The sequence below is a fragment of the Trachemys scripta genome, chromosome 2 (assembly GCF_013100865.1).
Source record: "Trachemys scripta elegans isolate TJP31775 chromosome 2, CAS_Tse_1.0, whole genome shotgun sequence".
Taxonomy (NCBI): domain Eukaryota; kingdom Metazoa; phylum Chordata; order Testudines; family Emydidae; genus Trachemys; species Trachemys scripta.
Genome location: NC_048299.1, coordinates 204,194,383 through 204,221,051, shown reverse-complemented (window position 1 = coordinate 204,221,051; position 26,669 = coordinate 204,194,383). Strand labels below are relative to the sequence as shown.

The 26,669-nt window shown below is 41.2% G+C and overlaps 1 protein-coding gene across 2 annotated transcripts in view; it reads right to left on the bottom strand.

Annotated features, from left to right (window-relative positions):
- The window catches only part of LAMA3 (laminin subunit alpha 3), a 186,041-nt gene that overhangs the window by 56,663 nt on the left and 102,709 nt on the right, over positions 1-26,669 (bottom strand). Inside the window, exons 27-39 of one of the 2 annotated variants that reach the window (XM_034762779.1) lie at positions 26,380-26,477; positions 23,557-23,725; positions 22,510-22,636; positions 22,291-22,430; positions 20,852-20,967; positions 19,879-20,090; positions 18,837-19,041; positions 14,495-14,639; positions 13,338-13,478; positions 11,283-11,447; positions 8,076-8,177; positions 6,941-7,024; positions 4,906-5,136 (exon numbers count right to left, since the gene is read on the bottom strand). In XM_034762779.1, the coding sequence (XP_034618670.1) occupies positions 4,906-5,136; positions 6,941-7,024; positions 8,076-8,177; positions 11,283-11,447; positions 13,338-13,478; positions 14,495-14,639; positions 18,837-19,041; positions 19,879-20,090; positions 20,852-20,967; positions 22,291-22,430; positions 22,510-22,636; positions 23,557-23,725; positions 26,380-26,477 (1,935 nt within the window). Of the gene's footprint in view, positions 1-3,007; positions 3,374-4,905; positions 5,137-6,940; positions 7,025-8,075; positions 8,178-11,282; positions 11,448-13,337; positions 13,479-14,494; positions 14,640-18,836; positions 19,042-19,878; positions 20,091-20,851; positions 20,968-22,290; positions 22,431-22,509; positions 22,637-23,556; positions 23,726-26,379; positions 26,478-26,669 lie in introns of those variants that run through there. The other variant, XM_034762778.1, reaches the window with a different exon arrangement.

Sequence of the window (26,669 nt, the reverse complement as noted above, 5' to 3'; positions counted from 1 at the left end):
GCTGGCCAAACCATAGAATCATGGCGGGGGATGCGGGGGTGGGGGGTAGAGGAAAATACCATTACTCAAGCCCATGAACTGTTAAAGCACTTGGGCCCTGATCCGGCAAACACTTACTTATGTTCTCACCTTTATGACATTGATTTAAATGGGACTACTCACAGTACTCAAATTAACCATGAGCATAAGTATTTGCAGGATCAAGGCCTTGCTGAGTAGCTGCACTGGTGCTCTCTTACTCCGGCAGGAATATTCCATCATCCTGACCCTCACAGAAGACCTCTGAGCAAGACATTTCCTGCGGCTAAGCAAAGGGGTCTAGAATTTGGCCTTTAAACAGCAGCCACAGAAGACGTTAATGTAGATTTATACCAGAAGGTTCTGGAAGGGCTGCCTATAGGCGCTTCATATATTACAGCGGTTACATAAAATCTTAGTGCCCAGGTAACTACAGTGTATTCTTTAGAAACACTTCCAGTGTGGTAACTTCTATATTAACTCGTCATGATTTCCAAAATTATTCCGCCTGGAGCTATATGAAGCCACGTTTAGGCAGAGTGAGACAAGGTTCCAAAATATGCAGCAGTTTGATTTTAAAGTACAGGCTTGTCCTAGGGAGCAATGACACATGAAAAGACTGTTCAGTCACTGAAAGCACGTGAACAGAATTTATATTGTATGTCAGATCAATCAAAGTCAATTTTAAGTAGGGAAACAGAGGAGCTGAACTGGAGAAAGATAATGAAAAGGAGCAAGAGACAACTGTCAGCAGTATTAGCCTATACCATTTAGGTGCTAACTAACATGTTGAGATCAGGTCATTACGGGCATGGGAGCAGAAGCAGGGAGCAGGGCCAGTTCTAGGATTTTTGCCGCCCAAAGCAAAAACAATTTTGGCCACCCCGTTCTTTAATTACCCCACCCCCGGCCCCGCCTCAACTCCGCCCCTGCCCCAAATCCCCAGCCCTGCCTCCTCCCCCCAGGCTCTCAAGCCTAGGAGGGAGGGAGGGGGAGAAGCGGCGCCCGCACCGCGGCCACTCGGAGTGTCCCCCCCCTCCCAGGTTTGAGAGCCTGGGAGGGAGGGGGAGAAGCGGCGCCCGCGCCGCGGCCACTCGGAGTCTCCCCCTCNGCGCGCGCCGCTTCTCCCCCTCCCTCCCAGGCTCTCAAGTCTGGGAGGGAGGGGGAGCAGCGGTGTGCAAAACGGCTGTTTCATGCGCCGCAGCCACTCGGGATCTCCCCCTCCCTCCCAGGTTTGAGAGCCTGGGAGGGAGGGGGAGACTCCGAGTGGCCAGACGCGGGCGCTGCTTTTCCCCCTCCCTCCCTAGCTCCCAAGCCTGGGAGGGAGGGGGAGCAGTGGCGCGCGAAATGGCCGCTCAGGATCTCCCCCTCCCTCCCAGGTTTGAGAGCCTGGGAGGGAGGGGGAGACCCCAAGCTGCCGCAGCGCGCGAAACAGCTGATTCGCGCGCCGTGGCAGCAGCAACAGTGGTGAGCTAGGGCGGCCGGGGCACATTTTTAGGGGCGGCATTCTGGCGCCGGCCATGCCACCCCTAAAAATGTGCTGCCCCAAGCACCAGCTTGTTTTGCTGGTGCCTAGAGCCGGCCCTGGCAGGGAGGGTGAAAAGAGCTTTCTCCACTATTTGAGCCTCTTTATGCATGGACCAGTCTTAACTGCAGTACCTGTGTTCTTCTGACTGCTCCCTGTGGGGGCCTTCTGGAGTACTAGGCACCCCAAAGATTGCATGGCATGGTCCTTCTCCCCAACCCCTCCTCACTGGGTGCTGAACTGGCTGACTGTGCAGGAGATCACATGCTACATCCTTCTAAGAGGTGGTAGGGACTTTGATACCTGGGGCACACCGTGCTTTCCAAAATGCCTCCAGGAGTTACCCCTCAGGCAGTGCAGCTCTGCACAGTCCCCATCAGACCTGTGCCTAAAGGGCAGAATCTGGCCCAAAACATATTTAATAAAATAATTGGCACGTGAACTACAAATCCTGCAAATTCTTGCTCAGATGAGTCGTGGCCCTGAGCTCCATGGGACCACTCATGGGAGTAAGGGTTAGCAGAATCAGGCCATACATCGTAGTTTAAGTTGCTTTAGGCATGAGTATTTATGAAAGATTCTGAATGAGAATTAGGAATTTATTAAACATACATTTGGCAGAGAAAAACATCAGCCCCGCAGCAGCACAAGGATTTTAACAGAATACTGCAATGAAAATTGTTGATGTTTAAACAATGAGGGTTCACCTGTGATCTGTTGGAAATTCCACCCTCGCTTTCAGTGGTATGTGGGATTAATGTAATTACATGTACATAAGGCCTGATCCTGCACCATTTAAATCAATATGAGTTTTAATATTGACTTCACTGGGAGCAAGTGCTGAACCCATAATTTGTCCCACTCTGACTTTTTTCATAAATAAATGCATTTTAATAAATGCAGGGACCTATTCTTCCTGGATTTATACATTATAGCCAACAGGCAATCAGTATTCCTGCTTTCTGAGGAGACTAGCCACCTCAATATTTGAAATAGCTCAACCAATAGAAATATAGCTTCACAAGAATTATTTATCACAAGTACCTTATAGGCAAAGCAAAAATGAATATACCTACTTTATTAGTGTATCCACATGCATTTGAACAAATCTATGCTGCTCTTTCCTCTTTCAATTTTTACTCTCTTTACATTTAAAATTTGTAACAACACTAACATACACACTGGAGTGCTGAAGTACTCTGATTTGAGGACAACTGTCACCGCGATTTCATTTTGCAATATTCACCTCGTATGAACAAAAAGCTCTTAACCACTCAAAAGTACACAGAAGCTGTTAGATGCTCCGGCTGTTTGTGGACAGTGGTAAACAACCTACAAGAAAGATCATCCGTGTACTATCGGTAGTAATGTAATTCAAGGTTAGGAGATATGCATTCTTATTGTTTGAATTTCAAGAACTCCATAACTCAGTGAGAAAGAAAGAAAGAAAGAAAGAAAGATTACCTCTTTTGGTTTAAAATCCAAATGAGTTTGTTGCTGCTGACCTCTGCCCGGCAGGTGAGGAAATGCTACCCTCTGTTGTATATCTTGTCCCAAGCAATGCCCCAGAGCTATTAATAGGACAACTAGCCATCCTATGTTCTTCGGCCTCTGTATTTCGGCCGTCATTCTGCTTAGCTCTTAGCTTGGTTGTTCACGTACAGTTTTCTTTCACTACTCAAACCTTCTCTTATACTCCGCCTTATTGTTCAGCTTCTGACTCAGATAAGTGAGGCTGTATGCTGCGATGGGCCCCACCTTTAAACTTTATACATGAGTCAGGTTGTACAGCACAAATAACAGTTCCTGAGGTTAAACGACCATGCTGTAACTCCTGTAAGTTAATGTATATCTAAAGTAAGGTGTGGCAGGCATCACCTTCTCCCACCTAACACAGTCAGACAGAGCTAGACGATTAGAACAGGAAATCATAGATTGAGTAATACTGCAAAAACGTGAAGGGCTTATGAGCTACATTAAGTCCATGGTTTGACTGCTTCCTTTGGGCTATGTATTTTCCTCAATGCAGGGGAGGAAAAACGGCTAGTATATAAAGACAGCACATTGCAGGTGGTGGAGCGAGAATGGGACAATTTCAGTCTGTATTAAATGCAAGCCCCAGTGTGCTAATCAGTTGGATTTCATGTGTAGTGCAGAGCACTGAGTGCATGAGAAATAATTTCTGAAAATATTTCCAAAATGGTATTCAGCAAACAATGCCCTATTCCTGTGGCCAGGAGCCAAAAATGAAAGACCCAGACCAATAATAAATGCAGCTAGTTCAATCAGTCTCTCAGTGGCTGTTCTGCTCCACTCACTACTCTTTCATTCTCATTTTAAGATGTATTGTTTACAGGTTAGTGTAGTAACTGCTACTTTAACTCTTAAGCATTTTTGACAGAGCCCGAGCAAGTACCTAATTCTACACATTCTGTGCAATCTGTTCTTTGTTTTCTTGCTTACATATTTCACTCTGTTCCCAAGGGTCTGGGTAGTCAGCATATTATCATTACCAAGAATGGGACCCAGCTCTCTTGAGTCTCCAGTCAAGGTTTGAAGTTTAAAGCTTTGCCTCTGCTGCTACTGTACAATATAGTCCACTTAGATAGGTTCATAGATTTTAAGGCCAAAAGGGATCAATATGGCTATCTAGTATGATCTCCTACCTAATACAGGCACTAGAATTTAACCTGGTAATTCCTGAATTAAGCCCATAAATTGTTTGAGCTCTCTTTTATAGCATATCTCTTGGAAAGACATCCAAGTCTTGATGTAAAAATCTCAAGTGATGGAGAATCTTAGGTGAGTTCCAGTGGATATTTTTTCTCACTGTTAAAAATGTACAAATAATTTCTAGTGTGAATCTGTCTTGCTTCAGCTTCTAGCCACTGTACCTCATTATGCCTTTGTCTGCTAAATTAAAGAGTCCTCTATTATCAGAAATCTTCCCCCCATGTATGTACTTATAGACCACGATCAAGTCAACACTTAACCTTCTCTTGGATAAACTAATTAGACTGATCTTCTTTAGTCTTGCACTGTACATGACAGAAAATATTATTCATATAACACACACACTTTATACATGCATAATCGCAGCTAAAAGGAGCACAAATTCCACAGAAGGTATCTAATTCACACAATGAAAGGATTTTAAGCCCAGATCCTCAAAGGGAGTTAGGTGCCTAAATACCTCTGAAGATCTGGGCCCTAGCTATCAAAACTGTACATAAACTTACCTACAAAGTGCTTAAAATTAACCAGTACTGCTAATGATTAATCTTTTTTCTCTAACTAAATCAATACGGTTGTGAACAACATATCAAGAATGATACAATGAGGAGGCAAAGAAAATTTCCTACCTGACATGAGTCACCCACGTAGTCAGGGGGGCAGGAGCATGTCTCTACATTATATGCAATGCTTCCACTTCCTGTACTTGTGGCTTCTTCCAGCCCAACCTCACCCAGGGTTAACCTCTGACTCTCTGTGTAGTAAAGACCTCTGATGTGTAAGCCATCTAGTCTAGACAGGACCATCATCAGTTCTTCTCTAGATACCAGGTTATTGTTGCTCGCATGTCTGAAGTTTCCCTGTACATTAATGATATAAAGTAAATATGGTCCTGGGGTGAGTTAACCTCCAATTAGCTTGGTGGAAACAGACACTGCAACAAAAAGGGAGGATGGTAACAGAAAACAATCACTTAGCACCACTTCCTGCAGACTCAGGGAAGGGAGGGTGAAATAGATGTGAGGAAAGTGGGTAGCAGGTATGTAAAGAAATGAAGGGTGGGAAAAGGAATGGGGGAACATTGAGAAGGGACATAAGAAACCCATATACACACTTTGTATATTTGCTAGCCAAGCAACTGAGACTATATATCAGCCCCAATGACTATAGAAGACCTGTGAGGGAAGTCTGGAAGTCAGCTGGAAAGCAGCAGAGAAAGAGCATTGGTAGGGATGTCTCCCCCAGGAAGAAAGGAGCTGATTAAGCATTTTTGGTGGTTGGGGAATGTCAATTAGTGATTCAAGGAACAGGAGATGTTTTTGGTGCCTGAAAACCAACAGTAGAAGGAAATGGCGCCACAGAGAGTTATTGAAGCAGAGTGAGACTCTGTAGGAAGTGGACCTGTGTAATGAGAGGCCTGGACTTGACATGACTCACCGCCATCTTGTGTATGGATTTAGCATAACTCACAGCCATTTCAGACACCATCATTTGGAAACAAAACTACAGAGTCAGGGGAATTCGGCCTTGGCATAGGCAGACAGATAGAAAAGCATTAGCTGCAGATGCAGCCCTATTAACAGGAGATAGATAGATATTCACAAAGTCAAGAGAATGGGAGAGAATGGACAAGCTAACCTTGAATTTCTGTAGTTTCTTCCTGATAATAAAAAAGTATGAGGTTTTGCTGTTGAAAGTGTATCCCACTAACAAAGCATAAAGATAAGTAGACCTTGAGAAGTTATTACTAACTTCGAAAAATGCAAAAGCTAATGAGTAGGCTGTCTTAGGCATGTGAACCCCTGTATAGTGAAAATGATTGGTTAGTGTTTTTTGCATAGCTATGTTTTAAGTAAAATAATTGGTTAAGGCATAGATGAGAGAGAACCTCATTTTAACTATATAATGAGGGTCAGAAAAGAAGCACTTTGGAACTTATTTCCGGGATACACCTCAAGATCAAAGCTGCCTCAACTTTTTAACCCCTGCATGACCAGACTGTGTAGAAGCTGGAGTCCCAGACGACATAACCCTGACTGGCCATCGGGAGACGTCTATCTGTTTTATTGGGAGTGGTGAGCATAAGATGCTTGGCGTCTGTATTCTGTTGATTTGTTGCTAATTGTTAATAAATACTTGTATATATTTAAGGATATTCACTGTGTGACGGCTCTTTCATTGGGAAAAGGCCTCATAGACCCATAGAAACCTGAGCCCACCAGGAATTGGTGTTAGCCCTGAGCCCATGGAGGGGTAGTGCCCTGAGCCCACAGAGGGGTAAAGTTGGGTCCCATATGCCCTGAATACCCACACCAAGCTTCTATCCCTGGAGACAGTCTGCTCTTCCATCTAAGCAAAATGACTCACTTGGCTACAAGCACTGCTCTAGAGAACCAAGCCTTCCATGAGTTGGAGGGTTTCCAAGATGATGGGATATAACCCAAAACACCGTTCCGAGAACTAATTTTTAAAGAGGTACCCATTATCATATTAATCCTCCTGCCTATTTCTAGCCAAAAGGATTGTATCTTGGGACTGTCCCGAAACATGTGAGCCAGTCTGACTCCAGGAGAACTGCATCTCCAGCAGTTGCCTGTTTTGGCAACGCCGATGCACTGTAACCTATGCGATGAAATCTTAAACTATTCCATTTATATTTCTTACCTCAATTAGCTGCAAACGGCCGTAATACTGTCGGTCAGGCAATGGGTTGTTAGGATCCACGTAAACTATTTTCATTTGCTGACCCTATGTAAGAATAATGCTTTCATGCTGAAATTTGAATACTTTTAATGTTACGGTACTGATATGCAGTATAAATTGCTGAAGCACAGTAATTCTGTCATTCAGCAGATACAACTTAAGTTACCATACTTTAATGGTATTCACTATGACAACAAAAAGATGCACTTTTGGGTGAGGATGGGGAGGGAAGTAAAAACAAAATATGACCCAGAAAAATTTCTGACCTTCAATCCTGATGCAGTGAGAGAGTCAAATCAGATATTACAATGCCCTATGCAACATATTTCTCAGCCAGCACATTAGAAGGTTGGATTAAAATTAAAGATGGCCTGAAGAAGCTGTTTTCAGATTCCCATCAAGTTTAAGGTACATTTTGAGTTTGGATTTGATAGCATGGAAATCTCATGAGAACAGATATTCTTGTAAGATTTCAGCTGCATTTGAACCAGAAAAGAAAATCCCCTCCTAGTTTTGTGCCAGGTTCAGACATGGGGATTTAAATGACAAATTTAAGGATCTAACTTTGGCCCGTAGCTAGTTAAATTCAAATCTGGTTGACCTGAAGTATATTTCTACCCCATTCAGCAAAATCTAATGCTTATGCTTAATTATACACAGATGAAAAGTCCCAGTGAAATGAATGGGATTAATCCCATATGTAAAATAAAGCACACATAGAAGTCTTTCCAAGATCAAGACCCTTCTTGGTAACAAATGTGCAAGGCTATGATTTATCTTTTTAACAGGTGTATTTTAAGGGGAAAATTCCATTTTATGTTTTTGTTGCACTCAAGTCAGATATGTGTAATAAGAAGTTACCTTAGCAAAACACATAGATACGAGAATGGCTTTGACCAAAATGTAATAAGAACACTTGTAAAAATGCAGCATCACGGTAGTCTACATTTTTAGAATGCTTTACTAAAGAGCAATCTTTTCCAATAGTACATTTTAGATAACTGAAAAAATAGCACTGTGTTGAGATTTCTTGAAAAAAATTAAATGTGAAATGAAGTATTTCCCTGATTTCAAAAAGCAACAATATAATACTTACTGTTAGCTGTACATCAGGTCTTTTATCTAGAAGAATCATGCCTTCACTAGGTAAGCCAAAAGATTTCACTAGGTAACTTAGGTAGCCACCGTACGAAGAAAGCTATGACAAAATGTTCAAGACGATAAAGAGTTTACTGTAATTTTGCTAAATACTAAAATCGTTTTGTATTTGTTCTCCCTCCCACCCCACCACGCATTGTAAATAGCGTACTTTCTCTTTGTTCCTCTATTCTAAATATGCAAATATGCATTGTTTGAAAACAAAATCTGGAATGAATAGAACAATTATCATTACCACTTTGGAGTCTCTTATTCTGATAGCCAGTTTATATGATTTTTGTTTAAAGGGTCATTGTCAACTTGAAAATCGTATTTCCATCTGAGGATTTTGGTTCTACCATTGTTGTAAGTAACCATTGAGATGACAATAACCGAAAGAGTTTAGAGATGGTTTTTTCTCTATTTTTGAGCTTGTTTATTCTGTGCATTTTATGTCGTTGTGTGTAGTCACTTTCATTATTCTCCTGAAAATCAGTTGCACCTTCTCTCTCAAACACCAGCAAAATGATATCACCCTCATACAATGCTTTTGGGGGTGGGGAGGGACGGGCTTGCATACATTTTCTTCCCCAGGATCTTCAGAGGGTTTTATCAATAGCAGCAGCAGTAAAGCCGACAATGAAACTGAAGAGGCAGCAGACAACCATATGCACAGAGAGGAAAGATGGCCAAGGAGAGGTCAGTTTGAACATGTTTAGTGGTGGTTTTCTCAGGCCAGCCCATCCTACTCTTATAAACATCACACCTCACTAGGAAATCTTAGCTCAGCTCTTCTTATGCAGACAGAGCTCCTACTGATGTTAATGTATGTAAAAAGAGGACAATATTGTAATCATGACCAACTGTACAGATTTCAGAGAAGAATTTTGTCCAGATTGTAAAACAGGTGTTTTACTGCTTTTTCTACAAAGCTCTGTTCAAAACTTTTGGAATCAAACACCCCATTTATTTTGGGTTGCTCTTCAGCAGGAAGGAATTTGTGAGAATTGATGGAAGTTCACTAGAGCTACATTTTGACTAATAAATCCATTTTAGTTGCTACACAAGTCAAACCCTTTTCTCTGGAGGTGAGTAATTAGCAAAACTAACTCTTTTGGCTGAAAGGCAAGAGTAGCACTATTGCTAAATTGCAATCCGTTTTTTTTTTTTCAAACGGAGCTAGCAACAACATTTTATCAGCCAATTCCCATTGCACTCCACACTGTCTAATCATACAGTTGTTTGTTTTTGTTCTCTTCATGCAAGATAAAGCAGAACTGCTTCATCAGTTTTAGTCTCTTGTGAGTAAACACACTTTTTATTCTGCACATCACAATATCAAACTATGCATGCCACACACACATCCACTATAAATAAAATAGTTACTTTTTGGTCTGTAGTTTTCCTTCCTTTTTGTGTAAATATGTATTTTAGTAGACACTGGCTGTGATCGCTATAGTTAAGGTGACAAAAGAGTTTGTAAAACCAGAGTGTTACAATGCAATCCCATAACTTTCCAAAACATTCACTTTTTTTTAGGCTGAGATTTTCCATGCTTGGTCTCTATCCAAAGAAGATTTTATTTTTGGAAAAGAGATACCTCTAGGAAGTTCTGACTTTGAAAGTGAAAATAAAAATACACTTTCGTTATATTAAAAAAAATATTAACCATGACATTCTCTTCAGAGAGGCATGGACTCTTAACTTGTTCGGTTTCAATGTTAACATTTAGCATAGTATATTTCTTCTCTTCCTTCTTTTTTTTTAAAGTTGTAATCAATATAAAGAGAACCTCATAACATTAATAAGTACCACCCTAATCAGTACTTACCTGTGGTGATATTCACCAGTGTGCAGTGGGCCAGCATGAGGTCTATGCACTACTTAAATCCTCAAAATGGGGCCCAAGTGGGACTTGAATAGTGAATTGCACCCTCCTTGAATACGACAAATGTCTGTCCTAGTGGCTCCCCACATGTGATGGGGTGGATGGATTCCACGTTCCATCTGACAATCAGAGTATTGAATCTACGTGCTGTATAGCCAGCTACCATTATAAACACAACTGGGACAGCAGCTGGACAGAGTTATATGACACTGAAGCTACAAGCAATCAGCAGCAATGTGTAAACTGGTCAACATGATCCCCACGGTGGAATGATGACAAGTTTAATAGACAGCAAGCTGCTGCTTCCCTTAAGAAGCAGAAAGAGCAGAAAGAAGCTCAAAAAAGCTGATGGTTAAAAGAATAGTGTTCGCCTCATATGATGCTTGGACCTGTTGCAATTAGTTAATAAGCACACAGTTACACCTCTACCCCGATATAACACAGTCCTCGGGAGCCAAAAAAAATCTTACCGCATTATAGGTGAAACCGTGTTATATCAAACTTGCTTTGATCCACCGGAGTGCGCAGCCCCGCCCCCCACCCCCCGGAACACTGCTTTACCGCGTTATATCCGAATTCATGTTATATCGGGTCGCCTTATATCAGGGTAGAGGTGTACTAAGTGGGAAACACAGTAATACTTTCACACAGCCATACAATCCAAGTTATTATATCAAACAAACAACAATACATTAATTTAATATTCACACCACCTGGAACTGTTCACTCCTGACAGTAGGATATCAACAATAAAGGGGGAAGTTTTCAACAGCAGTTGAACAATTAACTGCCCTTTATGCTTTTGAAAATCTCCCCAAAGATGTTCAGTGAGTCTTAAAAGGTACCGTGGGACAGCAGCAAGCTATGAGGCTGTGGTTCAGAAATTGCCTCAAGAATACCAGCTCCCCAAAACTAACCAGGCCAGGAACGGAGTCGACCACAGAGTTCATGTAAACATCTCCCCAACATCCAACAGGATGATTAATCCAGCATTATAATTGACTGCACTTTCAAAGCTGTCATCAAAAGCCGAGTGCTGTGATTTCAGGAAAGTCAGAGGAGGGTTACAGAGTAGCAGCCGTGTTAGTCTGTATCCGCAAAAAGAACAGGAGTACTTGTGGCACCTTAGAGACTAACAAATGTATTAGAGCATAAGCTTTCGTGGGCTACAACCCACTTTTTTAGAGGAGGGTTAGGAATCCATAGGGAAGAAAACAAACATCTATTAGAAAAAACAGAACAAATATGATCACACCAGATTAGTTAGGTGTCATTTACCTTCTCTCCCAAGTAGGATTGTGGTGCCACCCAGTATAAACTGTGCACAGAGGTAGGCAACTCTTGAACATCAGCAACTACACTATTGCTGCCTGGATTGAAGGTTACGGGGACATCAATGCTATTGTCAGCTGTCTCCACGCGCCAGTTCCTCATATCAACAAACTAATTACAAAATATAAAAGGGAAATTAGGGCATGTTTAATCATTTATTAAAACCTTTCCAAGTTCAGTGTATAGCGTCATTTATGAGACATATCGTATTGATTATATAATATACTGAGGATAAAATTCACCCCTCCAGAGACAGACATCACAAAGCCTATGCAACACTTGTGTCCCACTTAAAAATGCCTCAGAAGGGGCTTAAGTGGGACATAAGTGGTGCATAAGCCTACTGTTTGCCTTCTGCACAAAGGTGTTTGATTTGTTACTGTGGACTAACTTCTGGGCTTGGTTATATGTAAACACAACCCCCACTGAGGTCAATAGAAACTGCATGTATACAACCCAGGATAGAATTTGGCCTTATATTTTAAGTCCATAAACAATTTCCCCCCTTTAAATAATAAGTCTAAAAAGGTCTTCCTAACTCATCTACTTCCTGAAACCTCCTGCACTAGTGCTGCACTAACCCTGTGCTAAAATCACCAGTGCTTTGTTTAGTCTATTGTTTTAAAAAACTGTTTTTATTTTGCAGTTTTAAACAAAAGCCAGAGCAATAATGTTTTACAGGAGTAAGTGTCCTCTGCAGGGATTGTGTCCCATACTACAAAGAAAAACAAACAGATCAAATTATATCATTTGAATAGCACAGGGAGAATTATTTTACAGTATACTTCACGCCTTGACTTCCTTTACAGCTTAGCTGGAAGTCTCAACATTAGAATTAATTATCTTTTGCTTGGGTTGAGATAGGTGGCATCTTTCATTACACTACAGAGGAGAATGGCTATATGGACTTATAATAGCAGACATAAAAATTAATGCATGTGTCTCAGAATCACTCACAGAACAATCTGACATCAAAATATCCAGACGCTCAACAACAGGCTTCCGTAGGAAAAGCTACTACAGTTATTGGGTGAAATCCTGACTCCACTGACACCAATGAGAGCTTAGTCATTTCCTTTAGTTGGGCCAGGATTTCACCCATTGTGCTTAAATAATAAAGTGCTACAATCCAGATAACACCTAGTCTACATCTGAACCTAAACCAAACCTCCAGATCCAGATTCAAACATTCTCAAAGTTCAGGAATATTTGGATCTGTATTTGAACTTTGAGATGTTTGGATCAGAGACGCAATTTAACAGCGAAGTGACAGTGCTTCAATAACTTCCCTTAGATCATTTTTCTCCTGTCTGTTATTAGAAATGTTTCTTATAATGTCCAATTTAAATATTCCCTTGTTTATTTTCAGGCTGTTGCTCCTTGTTTTCAATGCTTATCAGCCTTAAATATTCCTCCCATTCATTTATGTTATCATATGAGTATATCCCAATTTCCCTCCTCCTCCCACCTTCTTGTGTCATGTTTTTCCCTATGAAAATGAAGAAGGGCAGAGCCTGTTCACATAGAGAGCTCATGTTGAATATTACCAAGGGACCTCTTGCACACTATCTAGGTCTCAAATACACCTGTAGTGCATATTTCCTACAAGCCAGATATCAAATCAATTGCTTTGTTAACTTATTGGAAAAGTATATTGTAACTAGATATCTCACTTCAACAAAGTCTTTGATGGCAGTAGCCACCTAGAACAGAGGACTGGTTTCAGCTCTAGCTGAAACAGAGAGGTAGACAGACCATTTCCCACAAGACAGCACTTTCAGATTCTGCAGGGGTCTTAAGGAGGCTGCACCATAATTTGCACTATTTCTTGCAGAGAAAGCATCTCATGGGAAACATAACACTTTTCAGTGGTTTCCCGAGACTATTTCCCATTCTCATCATTCAGTAAAATACAATTTGTTATTTGGAAGAAATCTGATAATTGCTTAATGGGATACATGCCTGTACATGATAGTAACTAAAAATATACATTAAATATACCTTAGTTCTACGATTACTTGTACTGTGACAGTTGCTAGTAGCTCCAAAACAAAAGCAAGAAGTGCAGCCTTTGGGATTAGAAGGATCCAAATAAAATGATCCTTGATGGCAAATGTCACATTGTCTACCTTCAACATTCTCCTGTTAAAGAACAATTGAAAAAAGTTATTAAAATTTTCCATGTGTTATTGGTCAACCCGCAAAATACCAGGCACCTAAAACAAAATTCCTACAGGAACATTTAAATATTTATAAAATATAAGAAAATATAAATGTGAAATTGTTACTTATGGTCTTCTGTAAATGGTATTCCAAATGCAAATGAAATAGTCTCCTCTTGAAAGGGAACTTCTGTGCCAATAACTTATTCATAGCTTTGTCTCTTGCATGCACAACAGGAAGGTCTCCTTTCTAGCTACTAAGTATACAGACCCAATTGAATATCAGCAGTGTGTATGTTGGGTATATATAAAAATACAGTTCACTGCAATTTCACATGGAAAAATTACATCGTTTTTGAGAAGCCTTTCCACTAGATCTGTATAAAGATGTAGTGGAATTACTGTAGCTCACTGTTAAGTAATGAACATTGATCAGTCCCAGCTCTGAATACTACTAGGTGATTTCCTTACCAAAATCCTCAAGCTGGCTCTTCCAAACCTACATGTGAAAGGTCACATATGAAACTTCACATTAATAGAGTTCAGTCTATGCAAATCACAGCAATGGCAAACATGGTGCATACACTGGGGCACTGAAATGTCAATTACATCAAACGACAAAAAAAAAAAAAAAAAAAGCCTGAAGCCTGGTGGATATAAAAAAAAAAATCAAACTGCAGATGCAAAACAGAGATATGTGTATGCACATAGCGTTTCAACACGTATGTGCACACATAGCATGTAGTACCTTAATGTACTGCATAAATCTAGGTTTCTCTGTGAAACAGATCAACATTAAATGTATTCTACAAACTTCTTAATTGCAGTTTATTTGCCATCCAGGCAAGTGCTACAATGCATTTTTGATATAACTATTTAATTCTTATCTAACAACTGCAAATAACAAATTCACTTTATTAGACCCATTAAATATGAAACAGCCACTGATATAGAAACTGATATTTGTGAATGCACAAGTATCTTGTTTTATCTGACCTTGCAGAGACAAACTCCTGTCTGTGGATCACAAACATCTGGCTCTGTTCCATCTCTGTTACAATTACAGGGAATACAATCCGGGAAACTGTAAGAACCAGGACTGCAGCGATCACATCGTCGCCCTGTTATTCCTGGCCTGCACCTTTACCAACAAAACAAACAGAAACATTTAGGTTTGTTTGTGTAGGGAGAAGGTGTCACAGGGGTGGGAATAAAATAATGCAAAGGTAGGGTTACCATATTTAAAAAATAAAAAAAGAGGACACTCCATGGGCCCTGGCCCCGCCCCTTTCCCACCCCCAGCCCCGCCCCAACTCTGCCCCTTCCCCAAAGTCCCCGCCCTAACTCCCCCTCCTCCCTCCCAGCCACGCGAAAAGGGCTGCCCGAGCGCTACCGGCTTCACGGTTTGCTGGGCAGCCTCCAGACCCTGCAGCCCCGGCCAGCGCTTCCCCAGCACAGCTGAAGCCCGGGAGGGGAAGCGCCCAGCCAGGGGCACAGGGTCTGGAGGCTGCCCGGCAAACTGTGAAGCCGGTAGTGCTCGGGCTTCGGGCAGCCCCCATGCCTCTTAAACAGAGCCGAAGTCTGAGTCAGGGGAGGAGCAGAGCAGCCGTGGGAGAGGAAGTGCCCGGCCGCTATTTTTCCCGGACATGTTCGGCTTTTTGGCAATTCCCCCCGGACGGGGCTTTGATTGCCAAAAAGCCGGACATGTCCGGGAAAAACCGGACGTATGGTAACCCTAGCAAAGGATCTGAAGTGATCATCTGGTCATTAAACATCACTCATGGGACTCAACTGAAACAGATTAGCATTTTTCTCAAATTGTGAGGAGGACTGCAATTCCTAACAATGGTCACTCAACCCAATGTGGGTGGTTTGATTTTCAAGACTGCAAGTGTTGAAGTTGGGGTTCATGTTCTGAAGCTGTTCAGCATCTGCAGCGGGGAGGGACCCCCTGCACACACAGGAGTCTGAAACCAGCATGCTGTATCCCAGGCAGGAATCTGCATTGAGAAGAGCTATAGAGCTGAGAGTGAGTGGCCATTTACCAAAGCGCCCAGCTGCTAACAACAAGATGGGGTTTCCCAATGGAAAGATTATATAACTTACTGGGCTGTAAACCTTGTTTATACAAAACTGTTCACACTGGGTGAAATCCACTTGGCTCAGACACAAAGCCTGAGTAACTTGGCATTATAAGTGAAGGGTGGTATAAGATGAAATCCAACCCCAAAGTCAGGACATGAGATAGCAGAGCACCACCTTTTGTGAAAGCAGCAACTCCTCTTCCATAGCCACTACTTCAGCTTCTGGAATGGACCAGCATAGTCTGGTGAGGCCACTGGATCTACAAAAATGTGACTCTTGTGACCTATCCCCCTCCTCACCATCTCCTTGCTAGCCTCTTCCCACAGCCTCTGCAACTCCAGTGCAGGGCTTCCGGGGAGCAAAGGCTCTTTGTACAGGAAAATACTTCCAAAGTCTAAAAATGTTAACATCTGCATCTCTAGGTTTTATCTGTGCTGGAACTGTTTTTAAAATCCTTTGGCAACCCAGGGGTGTGTCTTTGGCTCTCAGCACCCACGTTTTGAATATGTGGGTACCCAAGCACTGGGAATTTACAACTAATAAATAGTTTAAAAGTGCTGGATTGAATATAATGGGCTGCATTTGATGCAGCACATGAGCACAATTAAGCATTTCACCATACACTGGGGGAGGCTTGTCACACTCTTAAGTACATTACCCCCATATCCTGATAATAGAAAGTAAATTTGCACATAGAATTAGGACTTTGGACTTTGCTGTAATCCACGGAATTGAATATTTTAATCAGCATGTAATGGCTAACTTGGCAGTTTAATAATTAGTGCTTTGCAGAGAGAGAGAGAGAGAGAGAGAGAGAGAGCTCTGCTATACCATCAAGTATTGCTCATTTATCTTCCACTATAAAGTACTGCTTATTTAGATAGGACAAGGGCGGTTTAGGTTGGACATTTGGAAAAGCTTCCTAACTGTCAGGGTGGCTAAGCACTGGAATACATTGCCTAGGGAGGTTGTGGAATCTCCATCTCTGGAGATTTTTAAGAGCAGGTTAGACAAACACTTGTCAGTATTGGTCTAGACAATAATTAGTCCTGCCATGAGTGCAGGGGACTGGACTAGATGACCTCTCAAGGTCCTTTCCAGTCTGACGATTTTATGATTCTCACGAGCTTTCCCTAACTGGCCAACAAGTGAAAAATATCACCATTATGGACAGATGACAAAGCTTTTCACAGAGAGAGGGGGGAAAAGGCAAAATTCCACTTCTTTGGCAAAATAGTGAGTTTGCCTCAGGCAGAAATTTGTTAATTTCTTAGTGATAAGAGGCTTAGGGCCATTCAGAGCATGGGGATGCGTCCCTGACCATCCTGGCTAATAGCTATTGATGGACCTATCCTCCATGAACGTATCTAATTCTTTTTTGAACCTGGTTATACTTTTGGCATTCACAACATCCCCTGGCAACAAGTTCCATAGGTTGACTGTGTGTTGCGTGAGGAAGTACTTCCTTTTGTTTGTACTCCGGGAAAATGAGGGCTTTGTTGGTAAACTCCATTCATGGGATTAACAGTGGAGTGGGAAAGCTGATGCTCCATTTTTGGGAGTCACAGATGAATACGTAAGTTAAATTCAACCAGCCTTGAATACCTTTGTTGCATCAAAAATTAAGTCAGAGTGAGAAAAATACCCTTCAGCATCTCCAAGGATTTGTGCTTGCCACGAAGGGCTCTCTTATATTTACAGGCAGCTAAAAAAACAATGACTACAATGGGATTGAAGAGGCTTCAGAAGTTAGGAGAATTCACTGCAGTTGCAGTTGTACACAATAGTTTTTCATATAATGTAAATCAGAGGATACATCTAAGGAGTGTATTCTCATCACACTGTGCTGGCAGTCAGACACATATGGCTTCATTTCAAAGGTGCTTAGCACCCACAGCTCCCTCCCAGAGAATAATATCATGCAGTGACACAGAGTGTACATTTCATCAGAGGATTTCAAAGCTCTTTTCAAACATTACTTAAGCCTCATAACACCTTATGAGGTAGGTAATTAATATTTTAAGAATTATGGAGGGAGTATTGTTACAAAGTGGGAATTTTCTGTAATATTTTTATGAAGCCTATGTTTGCCTCTGTTTCCCTGTCCTTTGCATTGCTACTGAGTGGGGGAAATAGGGTTAAGTCTGTTCCTGGGGGGAATGAAGGACATGAGGTGTGGGTGTCACCTAGCTGTCTGGGCCGCAGTGAACGGGTCATTTAGGAACTGGTAGAATGCAACTCAGATTAACAGAGGGTATAGAGAGACAACGATCAACACCAAACAGTGGGAAGCTCAGGCATGTGGGGATGTGAACTCAGCATGGCCCAGCCTGGAGACAAAGGACTGAGATGTGAAAGGCAGGAGATAAAATGTTCGCTTTTGAGAGAGGCTGACAGCTTTCACCTGGGACACACAAAGGGGTCAGGGGGAGACAGAGCCTAAGATGGAGTCAATAACAGCTTTCATTGCACTGGCTTGGCCAGGATGAGCTCTGGCTTAACCTTTGCCTCTCTGTGCTAACCCAAGGGCTTTCAGATTCTGTATGCCAGGTGACCAATACACTGTTACCTGGTTAGGAAAAGGCTGCCTGGTGTCACTGCAAATACTCAGTGGGAGTACTGCACTCTACAGGGGTACAGTACAAGCCTCAAAGGGGGAGTCTGGTTTGGCTGGATTCTCTGCAGGGAGCCACAGAGAGAGACAGGGATCGCTGATGCCCGAAGGCCCGGTCTTGGAGGCCACCGGCCTGTCCCTGTGGAAACGTGTGCATCCTTGGGGCCCAGCACACTAATGTGGTCACTCCCAATGGACTGGTGACAGGCTGGGACATAAACCAGACCCTGTGAATCCATCAGAAGTGTATCTAGTAGTTAGAGTACATGTCTGGGAGTCAGAGTTCTGGTTTCTATTCCTGAATCTGACACAAATTTGTTATGTGATATTGGGCAAGCCATTAGAAGACACAGAGGGGTTCAATGATATACTCAAAGTCATGTGGCAAGTCAGTGGCAAAAATAGAAATAAAGCTCAGGAGTCCTAATTCCCATTAACCAGTTACCAGAGCAAACCAAGTTTGTATCCTCTTCTAACCCCTGGATAGCACCGCATACATCTCTTTACATCAAAATAAGAATACATCCACCCACCCTTGCAAGTATGTAAAAAGACAAGTGAATCAAACCCCTCAAGAATTTTCCAATGTACATTTTTAACGTTAATAATAACAAATTTAACCCCATAATGCAAACTTACTTGCACTGCCCATTGTTTTTATCACATTCTGGGTTTGCCACATTAACTATTCCTCTGCTTGAGCAGTTGCAGGTTTCACAGCCAACAAGGGGGTGGTAGTTGAAAAACTGTCTTTCACATGCTTCACACTTGGGCTTCACCGTTTGAGGGGGGCAAATACATTGACCAGTTATGTCATCACAAAGACGTCGGCCGCAGTTGCATACTGGGTTGGGGGGAAATGTTTTACAGATTAATCATATTCGATTTAAAGAAATGACTCTCATTCCATTCAAGTCAAGTCATATGGGGCCTCATTCTCTTCTCTCTTTCACCAGCTTTACACTGGTATCATTTAACCGACTTCAACAGATACAGCAGCATAAGTGAGAAGAGAAGCAAACTCCTGGAAACTAGCCAGGTAACAACAACTAAAGTTTCAAGGAGTAGCCTGGGACCTTGGGCCTTTACCACAAAATTGTTCCTCAAATTCAAGACAAATATTATTATTTAGTACTTCCCAGGAAATTTTGCTACACACTGGGCAAACCACTGTTTTGGTGAGAATGTCACCACTTTATCAGTGTATTCAATGTATAATATAATATCCAGGAAAGGCAGATATTCAAGGTTACTTCATGTAACCAATAAATCTGCCAGTGCTACCAGGTTAATGCTACACTGTGCTTATTTATGAAAGGGTTTGTAGCCATGAGTTGGGACACAACAGCTGGCAATAAATTAGAAAATATTATTTACTAGGGAGTATAGAGTAAAACATTCAACTCTAGAGGAGTGGCATTTGGGTTCTGTCCAGCAAGGCAATAAGCACACTGGCCCTGGTCCAGCAAAGCACCTCAGTGCATGCTTCACTTTAAGCATGTGTGTTTAAAGTGAATAGGACTAATCGTGTTAAGGTGAAGTGCGTGATTAAGTGCTGTGCTGGACCAAAGTTACATTAATCAGCACCTTGTAGGATTGAGTCCCATATGCAGAAAATGAAGCTGCAGCACATATTAAATAAGGTCACAAAATACTTCCACTTAGAACAGAATGTACTTACACTTGCAGAATGGAAATCCGTAGTACCCAGTTTGGCATCGGCTACACCGACGTCCAATGACGTTAGGTTTGCAGCTACATTGTCCTCCCAGAGGGTTGCAAGCTGAGCTAGTGGCACCTGCTTTATGGCAATTACAGGGCAATGCTCCATCGTTGTAAAAAGCCACTAGTGACCTTACAGAATCCTTACAGAATGCTGAAGATGTTACTGGGCTAGTGGAAGAAAAATATAAATCACGTAAGAACTGGTATTAGGAAGTTATAATGACTACATTCTGCACTAGCTTAACGAATTAGGAGACTTATTTCTACTATTGTTCATATGCATAGTAGCAATATCAATGTACAAGCTTGGACATATTTAAACCAATTCACTAGTATTGAACTGATTTGACATCCATTTTTGTAAATAATTTTTTCAAAGAAAGTATCTTCTGTTCAGAGATACCAAGAAGATAGGCACTTTAGCAATACCAAAGATAGATAGCACAGCTTTTATTTTTTTTTGTACAATATGCAATGGTACTCCACCTTTAAATTTGATTAACAGAGCGCAGTCATGGAAAAATGTAGACCCATATTTTAATATCCTTTGTAATTTCAAAAGCAACAGAGGGTCCTGTGGCACCTTTGAGACTATCAGAAGTATTGGGAGCATAAGCTTTCGTGGGTAAGAACCTCACTTCTTCACTTCTTGCATCTGAAGAAGTGAGGTTCTTACCCACGAAAGCTTATGCTCCCAATACTTCTGTTAGTCTCAAAGGTGCCACAGGACCCTCTGTTGCTTTTTACAGATTCAGACTAACACGGCTCCCCCTCTGATACTTTGTAATTTCAATGGCCCAGCATAAGCCATGTAAAACATGACCATGTAGAACTGTGATAGGTATGGTATAAGTATTTTAGTATACAGTAAAATATTAATAATTTACAACTTTCTGTAAAATGTTCAGTGTCTTAGAAGCGATGCTTACTCAATATAAAAGCTGTTTCCTCCACACTGGTTGATAAAGTCAAACGACTTGTCCACAGTCCTTTTCTGAAGTAGGCTATGACTGTAGCTGTCTGCTGGAACAACTAAAACGTGTTCCTTAAAACAACAAGAAAACTAAACTGTATATTTCATAGAAAAACAGAAGAAATGAACTAAGGTGTTTATCTATAGTTAAATGCATTTCCAGTATCATCCCTGGATTTTTCTACAAGATCCAAACTCCTGTGTAGAAGAAGTTGGTAGGATGGAAAAATCATTGGAACAATTGTTTTCATAAGCTGCATGTTAAGCTATTTTCAATTATTTGGAATGATGACGGGTTTCTCCTCCCAAATTCATATGAAGACTGTATTCAAAATTCAGCTGTCTTGAAACAAGACAGTTCTTCAGATTTCTTACACAAATTTCTACATTTCTGAAGCCTGTGTCCCCCACTTTCTATGGACTGTAGGAGTATATGTCTGAACCTTTAGTATTAGGGGCAGGAAAGCGAAGATGGCTAGGTACAATATTTGTGGAAGCTCAGTATTTCCTCATGAGCATTTTCCTGGTCAGACCCCAGTCTAATAGCTGCCTACTGTATTGTGGAGAAAAATAAACTACCAGTCATATTAAAAGTTAGGAGCAGAACTTGATGATTAAAGTCATGTGCCACAGACAAGCTGTTGTTATTACAGTACCGCAGGAGTATCCCGAAGCCCCAGTTCAGAATGGGGTTTCTTTGTGCTCAGTGCTGTACAAACACAGGGTGAAATCTTGGGCCCATTAAAGTCAACAGGAGTTTGCTACTGACTTAATGGAGGCAGGATTTCTCTCTCAGTACAATACAGTCCCGGCTCCCAGTAACTTACAACCTAAGACAAGCTGCAACAAGTGGATTTAACACCAGAGTCAGGGGAGTGAGGATTATACTGACTTGCTCTGGCCCTGATCCTGCGACTGGTAGCTTATGGGCAGAGGCTGCTGTGCCATGCTGAACCCCACTGATTTCAGTGGGACCACTCACATACTTAAAAAGCCACATGCTTAAGCTCCTCCCTTTATCAAGGCCTAAATGACTGTTTCAAGAGAAGAGGAAGATTAACACCAAAGAGAGCCAGATTCAGAGCTTGCTGAAAACTCTGAAATTTGACTAAATTTGTTATCAACATTTTTGATTAAAAAAAGGTGTAAAATGTTGTGAATGTTTTCACCCCACTTTTTTATCAGCTTTGTAGTTGGTCAACATTTGGACCAAAAGACAAGACAAGACAAAAGTGCCCCCTAAGTTACAATTAGCTCTTTAAAAAATACAAAATAAATTAAGAAAAACTATTGCATTCACAGTCATCCATTTCCAAGTAAATAGTGAACCTGAAAAGCTCTACTATTCAAGAGGTAAAAAGAATACTTTCAAATTTTGATGTATAACAGACTTACCACAACCAGTGTTTTTTCATTAGGAATCTTCACAGTAACAGAAACCTCAGGGCCAGGGATATCCAGTTCAATTTGGTTTTCTGCAATCACCTGGTCTCGACAGCCAAAAGCGTGAGGGCAGAAAGAAGCACTGAAGGAACCTAAATGAAATTTTAAAATCTAGTTTACTAAAATGCTGAGAAAGAAAAAAGCGCTGAATTAATATAAAGCACGGCTTACCTGACCATAGGCGTCCCCCATCCACAAGCACCTGCACAGGAAATGTTGGGTGCTCTGGCTGACGGAAATGTACAACAACTACATATCTGCCCAAACTTGGCACTTTCCCACTCAAAGAAAGCTGGTTCTGCAGAAACAAGGACAGCTAAGCTTATGCATTTGTTTTATTAATTCATTTTTACTATGGGCCTGCTCCTACCTGCAATGGGAGTTGAGGGAGCTCAGCATCTCTCAAGAGGGAAAAGGATCTTCCAGGATCTGTCCCTATGTTTGCATACTCATATCTACATAATAATACATAATAGTAAAGCATGTATCTGTCTATGCCAACAGACCTAGACAATTGTGGTGTCAGAGGTAACTCAACCAATCACCACCCTTACTCTACAGCTAATTTGCATGCAACAACTTAATTGGTTGTAATAAGTGGGAGACTTAAGAGATATGAGGGAGACTGCACAGATGGTGGATTACTTGGCCCAACTGCCACAGTTCTTCACAGGTTGATTTGCCACCCAGACAACTCAAAATCCTCAAGCACAACCCTCACACAAATCAACATAAAACAATCCAAAATCTCCTAGCACAACACAACCCCCACACAAATCAATGCAACCACCCACACAACACAACCAACACACACAATAACCCCAAACACACATACCCCCTCACTGCAAAACACATCCCTCTTTTGTTACACACAAAAACCAGCACGAAACCCACAGCACAACACACACAATCGCCCACCCTCACTCATACTTACTATAAAACTATACACTTGAGCGGCAAAGCTGCAAGTCATCATAAGTCTATTTACATTATAAAATACATTAATTACTGTGCACAGCCCAGCAAAACGGTTTTTCATTAGTTCGTTCTGATTCCTTTGTTTCTGTTTGTGAATATTATCTATCAGACTTCCTCACCCTGCAACAGCTTGGCCCTAAAACATCATGTAGCTTTAATTCTCATGTTGTTCTCAGTCTACTTAACATTACTGACAACATACTTTGCGCCTTAGAAATAACACAGTCAAATGTGAACTACCTGTAATGAGGTCAAGGTTACTCCATTAACCCGGTTAGCAGAAGGTAAAGGGACACTCAGTGGATTGTATGGTACATTTCTCTGCACTTCTGAAATTTTCCCATCCCTTAGCGCATCCAAAAGCAAGGCCACCGGTGGAGTTTCATACACTGAGGGAATGCATGATGCACTAAAAATAGGATTATAGTAATTATTCATGCAGTAGGAAGAATTCCTTATGTAAAATAATAATAAAGTTGTAGGCCTAGTGGTGCAGAACAAATACGAAATAAAAATTAGTCAGAGTGGTAAAAGTCAATGCATTAGAATGAATACACTTAAAAATACATTAATAACTAATGTCACTGTTTTGCATTCTACATAGTTGATATCAATTAAGCAAAATGAAGATGTATGGATTACACTGAATGGATGTGTAACTAAATTTACTCAAACCTTCTGTATCATAAACAGCTAACCTGTTAAATGTTTGTTAAACAAGATGCAAAAATACAACCAATGGTGTCAGAACACATAACTAAATTTTAGTGAGTCAGGTTAGTTACAAATTAAAGAATCTAAAATACTAGCAAATATCCTGATCCTAAAAATACTTGCATACATGCTCAATTTTAAACATGTGAGTAATTCCACTGAAGTCAATGGGATTACTCACACACTTAAAAGTTACACACATGTGCAAGTATTTGCAAGATTAGAGCCTAAGTAGGTATATGGACAACATACCGTATATACTTGTTCATAAGCCAAATATTTTTGGTAAAAAAGTGACGCATCAAAGAGCAGGGGTCGGCTTATAAACAGGTCTACACCAAAAGATGATGATTTTAAACTCTCTGGAATCATTGAATTGAATATCTAACACAGGGATCAGCAACCTTTGGCACGCGGCCCACCAGGGTAAACACCATGGTGGGCCAGGCCGGTTTGTTTACCTGCCGCGTCTGCAGGTTCCCTCAGCCCGCTCCGCTTCCCGCCGCCCCCATTGGCCTGGAGCGGCAAACCGCGGCCAGTGGGAGCCGCGATCGGCCGAACCTGCGGACGTGGCAGGTAAACAAATTGGTGCTTACCCTGGCAGGCTGCGTGCCAAAGGTTGCCTAACCCTGATCTAATACATTGTAGTTTTGTTTACCTAGAGGTACGCTACTTCCCGCAGTTCCCATTGGCTGGGAACGGTGAACTGAGGCCACAGAGAGCTGAGGGGCTCCATGCCTGCAGATGCTCCAGGTAAACAAAACGTCCTGACCGGCCAGTGGCTTACCCCGACAGGCCAGGAGCCAAAGTTTTCCAACCCCTGAAATATAGGGTCGGCTTATGAAAGAGTCATACGATTTTTGCTATTTTTACGTATGCATTTTGGGGGGTCGGCTTACAATCGAACCGTCTAATGAATGAGTATATACGGTAGCTCCCCAAAAGGGACTCTATAGACCACCCAAAATGTTTAACTATCCATTTCTAGGTTCATTTACTTCTGACTATCTGGATTGAAAGAAATCTTTTTTAAGGCTTCAAGTGAAAATGAATTCGGTAATTTCATTCTAGTCACTCATGGGTATATATACACTTCTTATAAGTATGAGGCAATCATCAATCTCTGCTCAAGAGAGGCACGGAACAGGAACAGCAGGTTTGTTTCCAGTCCAGAACTGAGGTCCATTTGCCAGGCCTGTGTGGGAAATCTCTTAAGGCATCTGCTCATAAAATAACTAAACTGAGCCAATGCTGTTAATCTTTCAATTTCATGAACATTAAACCCATTTACAAAATTAAATATGAAGCCAGCTAATAATATATTTAACAACAGAACAAAACTGTAACATAAATTATTTATGCTGGAACTAAAGCAAATATGAAAACATAAAAACAATGTATTTCCACAAAAGCAAAAATAAAGATATATATTCATCATATCATCTTCATAGTCTAATTTTATTTTTTCAACCAACCTGAAATCCTCCTTTTATTCAGATTCAAGGGTTTCAAAACTACATTGCTGTGAGGTCCAAGATTTCCTATATTCAATCCTCAGGAACTAGTCCCAGCTATAAAAGACTGATCCCTCCAGGATAAGCAGAGGCTGAAAATGAAACACTGTGCACCATGTGGAAGCCAAGAAAGATGATGTATTGGACCTTAAAAGCTCTTCATTCTGATTACCATCCTGATTTTTCTCCCTTCCACTTCAATTCAAATATTATTTTAGCAGCTACTATCTTGAGAATTATTAGATTTAGTCAACAATTCTTTCTACCTTCTGAAGAGTTGTAAATTACAGTTATACTCACTTTAAGGCCCCTTTACACTTGTCAAAAGAGTAGAAAAAGACCTCAGTGTAAAGGAGAATCATTTGAAGTCTTGAAATGGCATACATCATTAATATCTACGCTCATGGGAAGAAGCTGCTAAAATCCTAGCAGAAATGAAGTGGTGAATAAAAGTTCAGAATAAAACTCATATCAGAATAATGGTCATATAAAACCATTCCATGACTTGCCAGGCTAGAAACAATGTATTTCTGCATCCTGGATGTCCAGGATGCTGCAACTTTATATAGTCACATTTCTCCCAAAAGTTTAGCATACAGTAGTTCAGACTGACTAGGAATCTGCTACTGAGGGTATTAACTAAATCCTAGACAAAGACTGCCAAGATTAACACTTAAACTTTTTATCAAATACGACCCTGTTATATCGTGGCCTAAAATCATCTCTAAGTCACAGAGCAAAGTTTCAGTCATAAAGGCATTAAAATACCCCTCAATGCATATGTCTGCCCTTTCAAGGACTCTTTCATAAAAAAGAAAGGAAGCATGCAAATTACCTTTGATTAAGAAAGCTCCCATAAGTGGCTATGCAGTGTACTTTAGGATCCACATATTCTAGAGAAAATTCTTCAGCTGATACAATGCAAATTTTGTGCTGCAAAACACACACAATTACAATGTACAATGCCCAGTTAACACTGTGATCTTTTTAGTCAGCTAAAAATAAAGGGGCCAGAGCCAAAGAGGAAAGATGATCCAGTAGTTAGGGCACTAGCTATAACACTAGGAGACCCAGGTTCAAGCCTCTGCCCTTTCACAGAACTTCCCTACCTCACTCACAGAACTT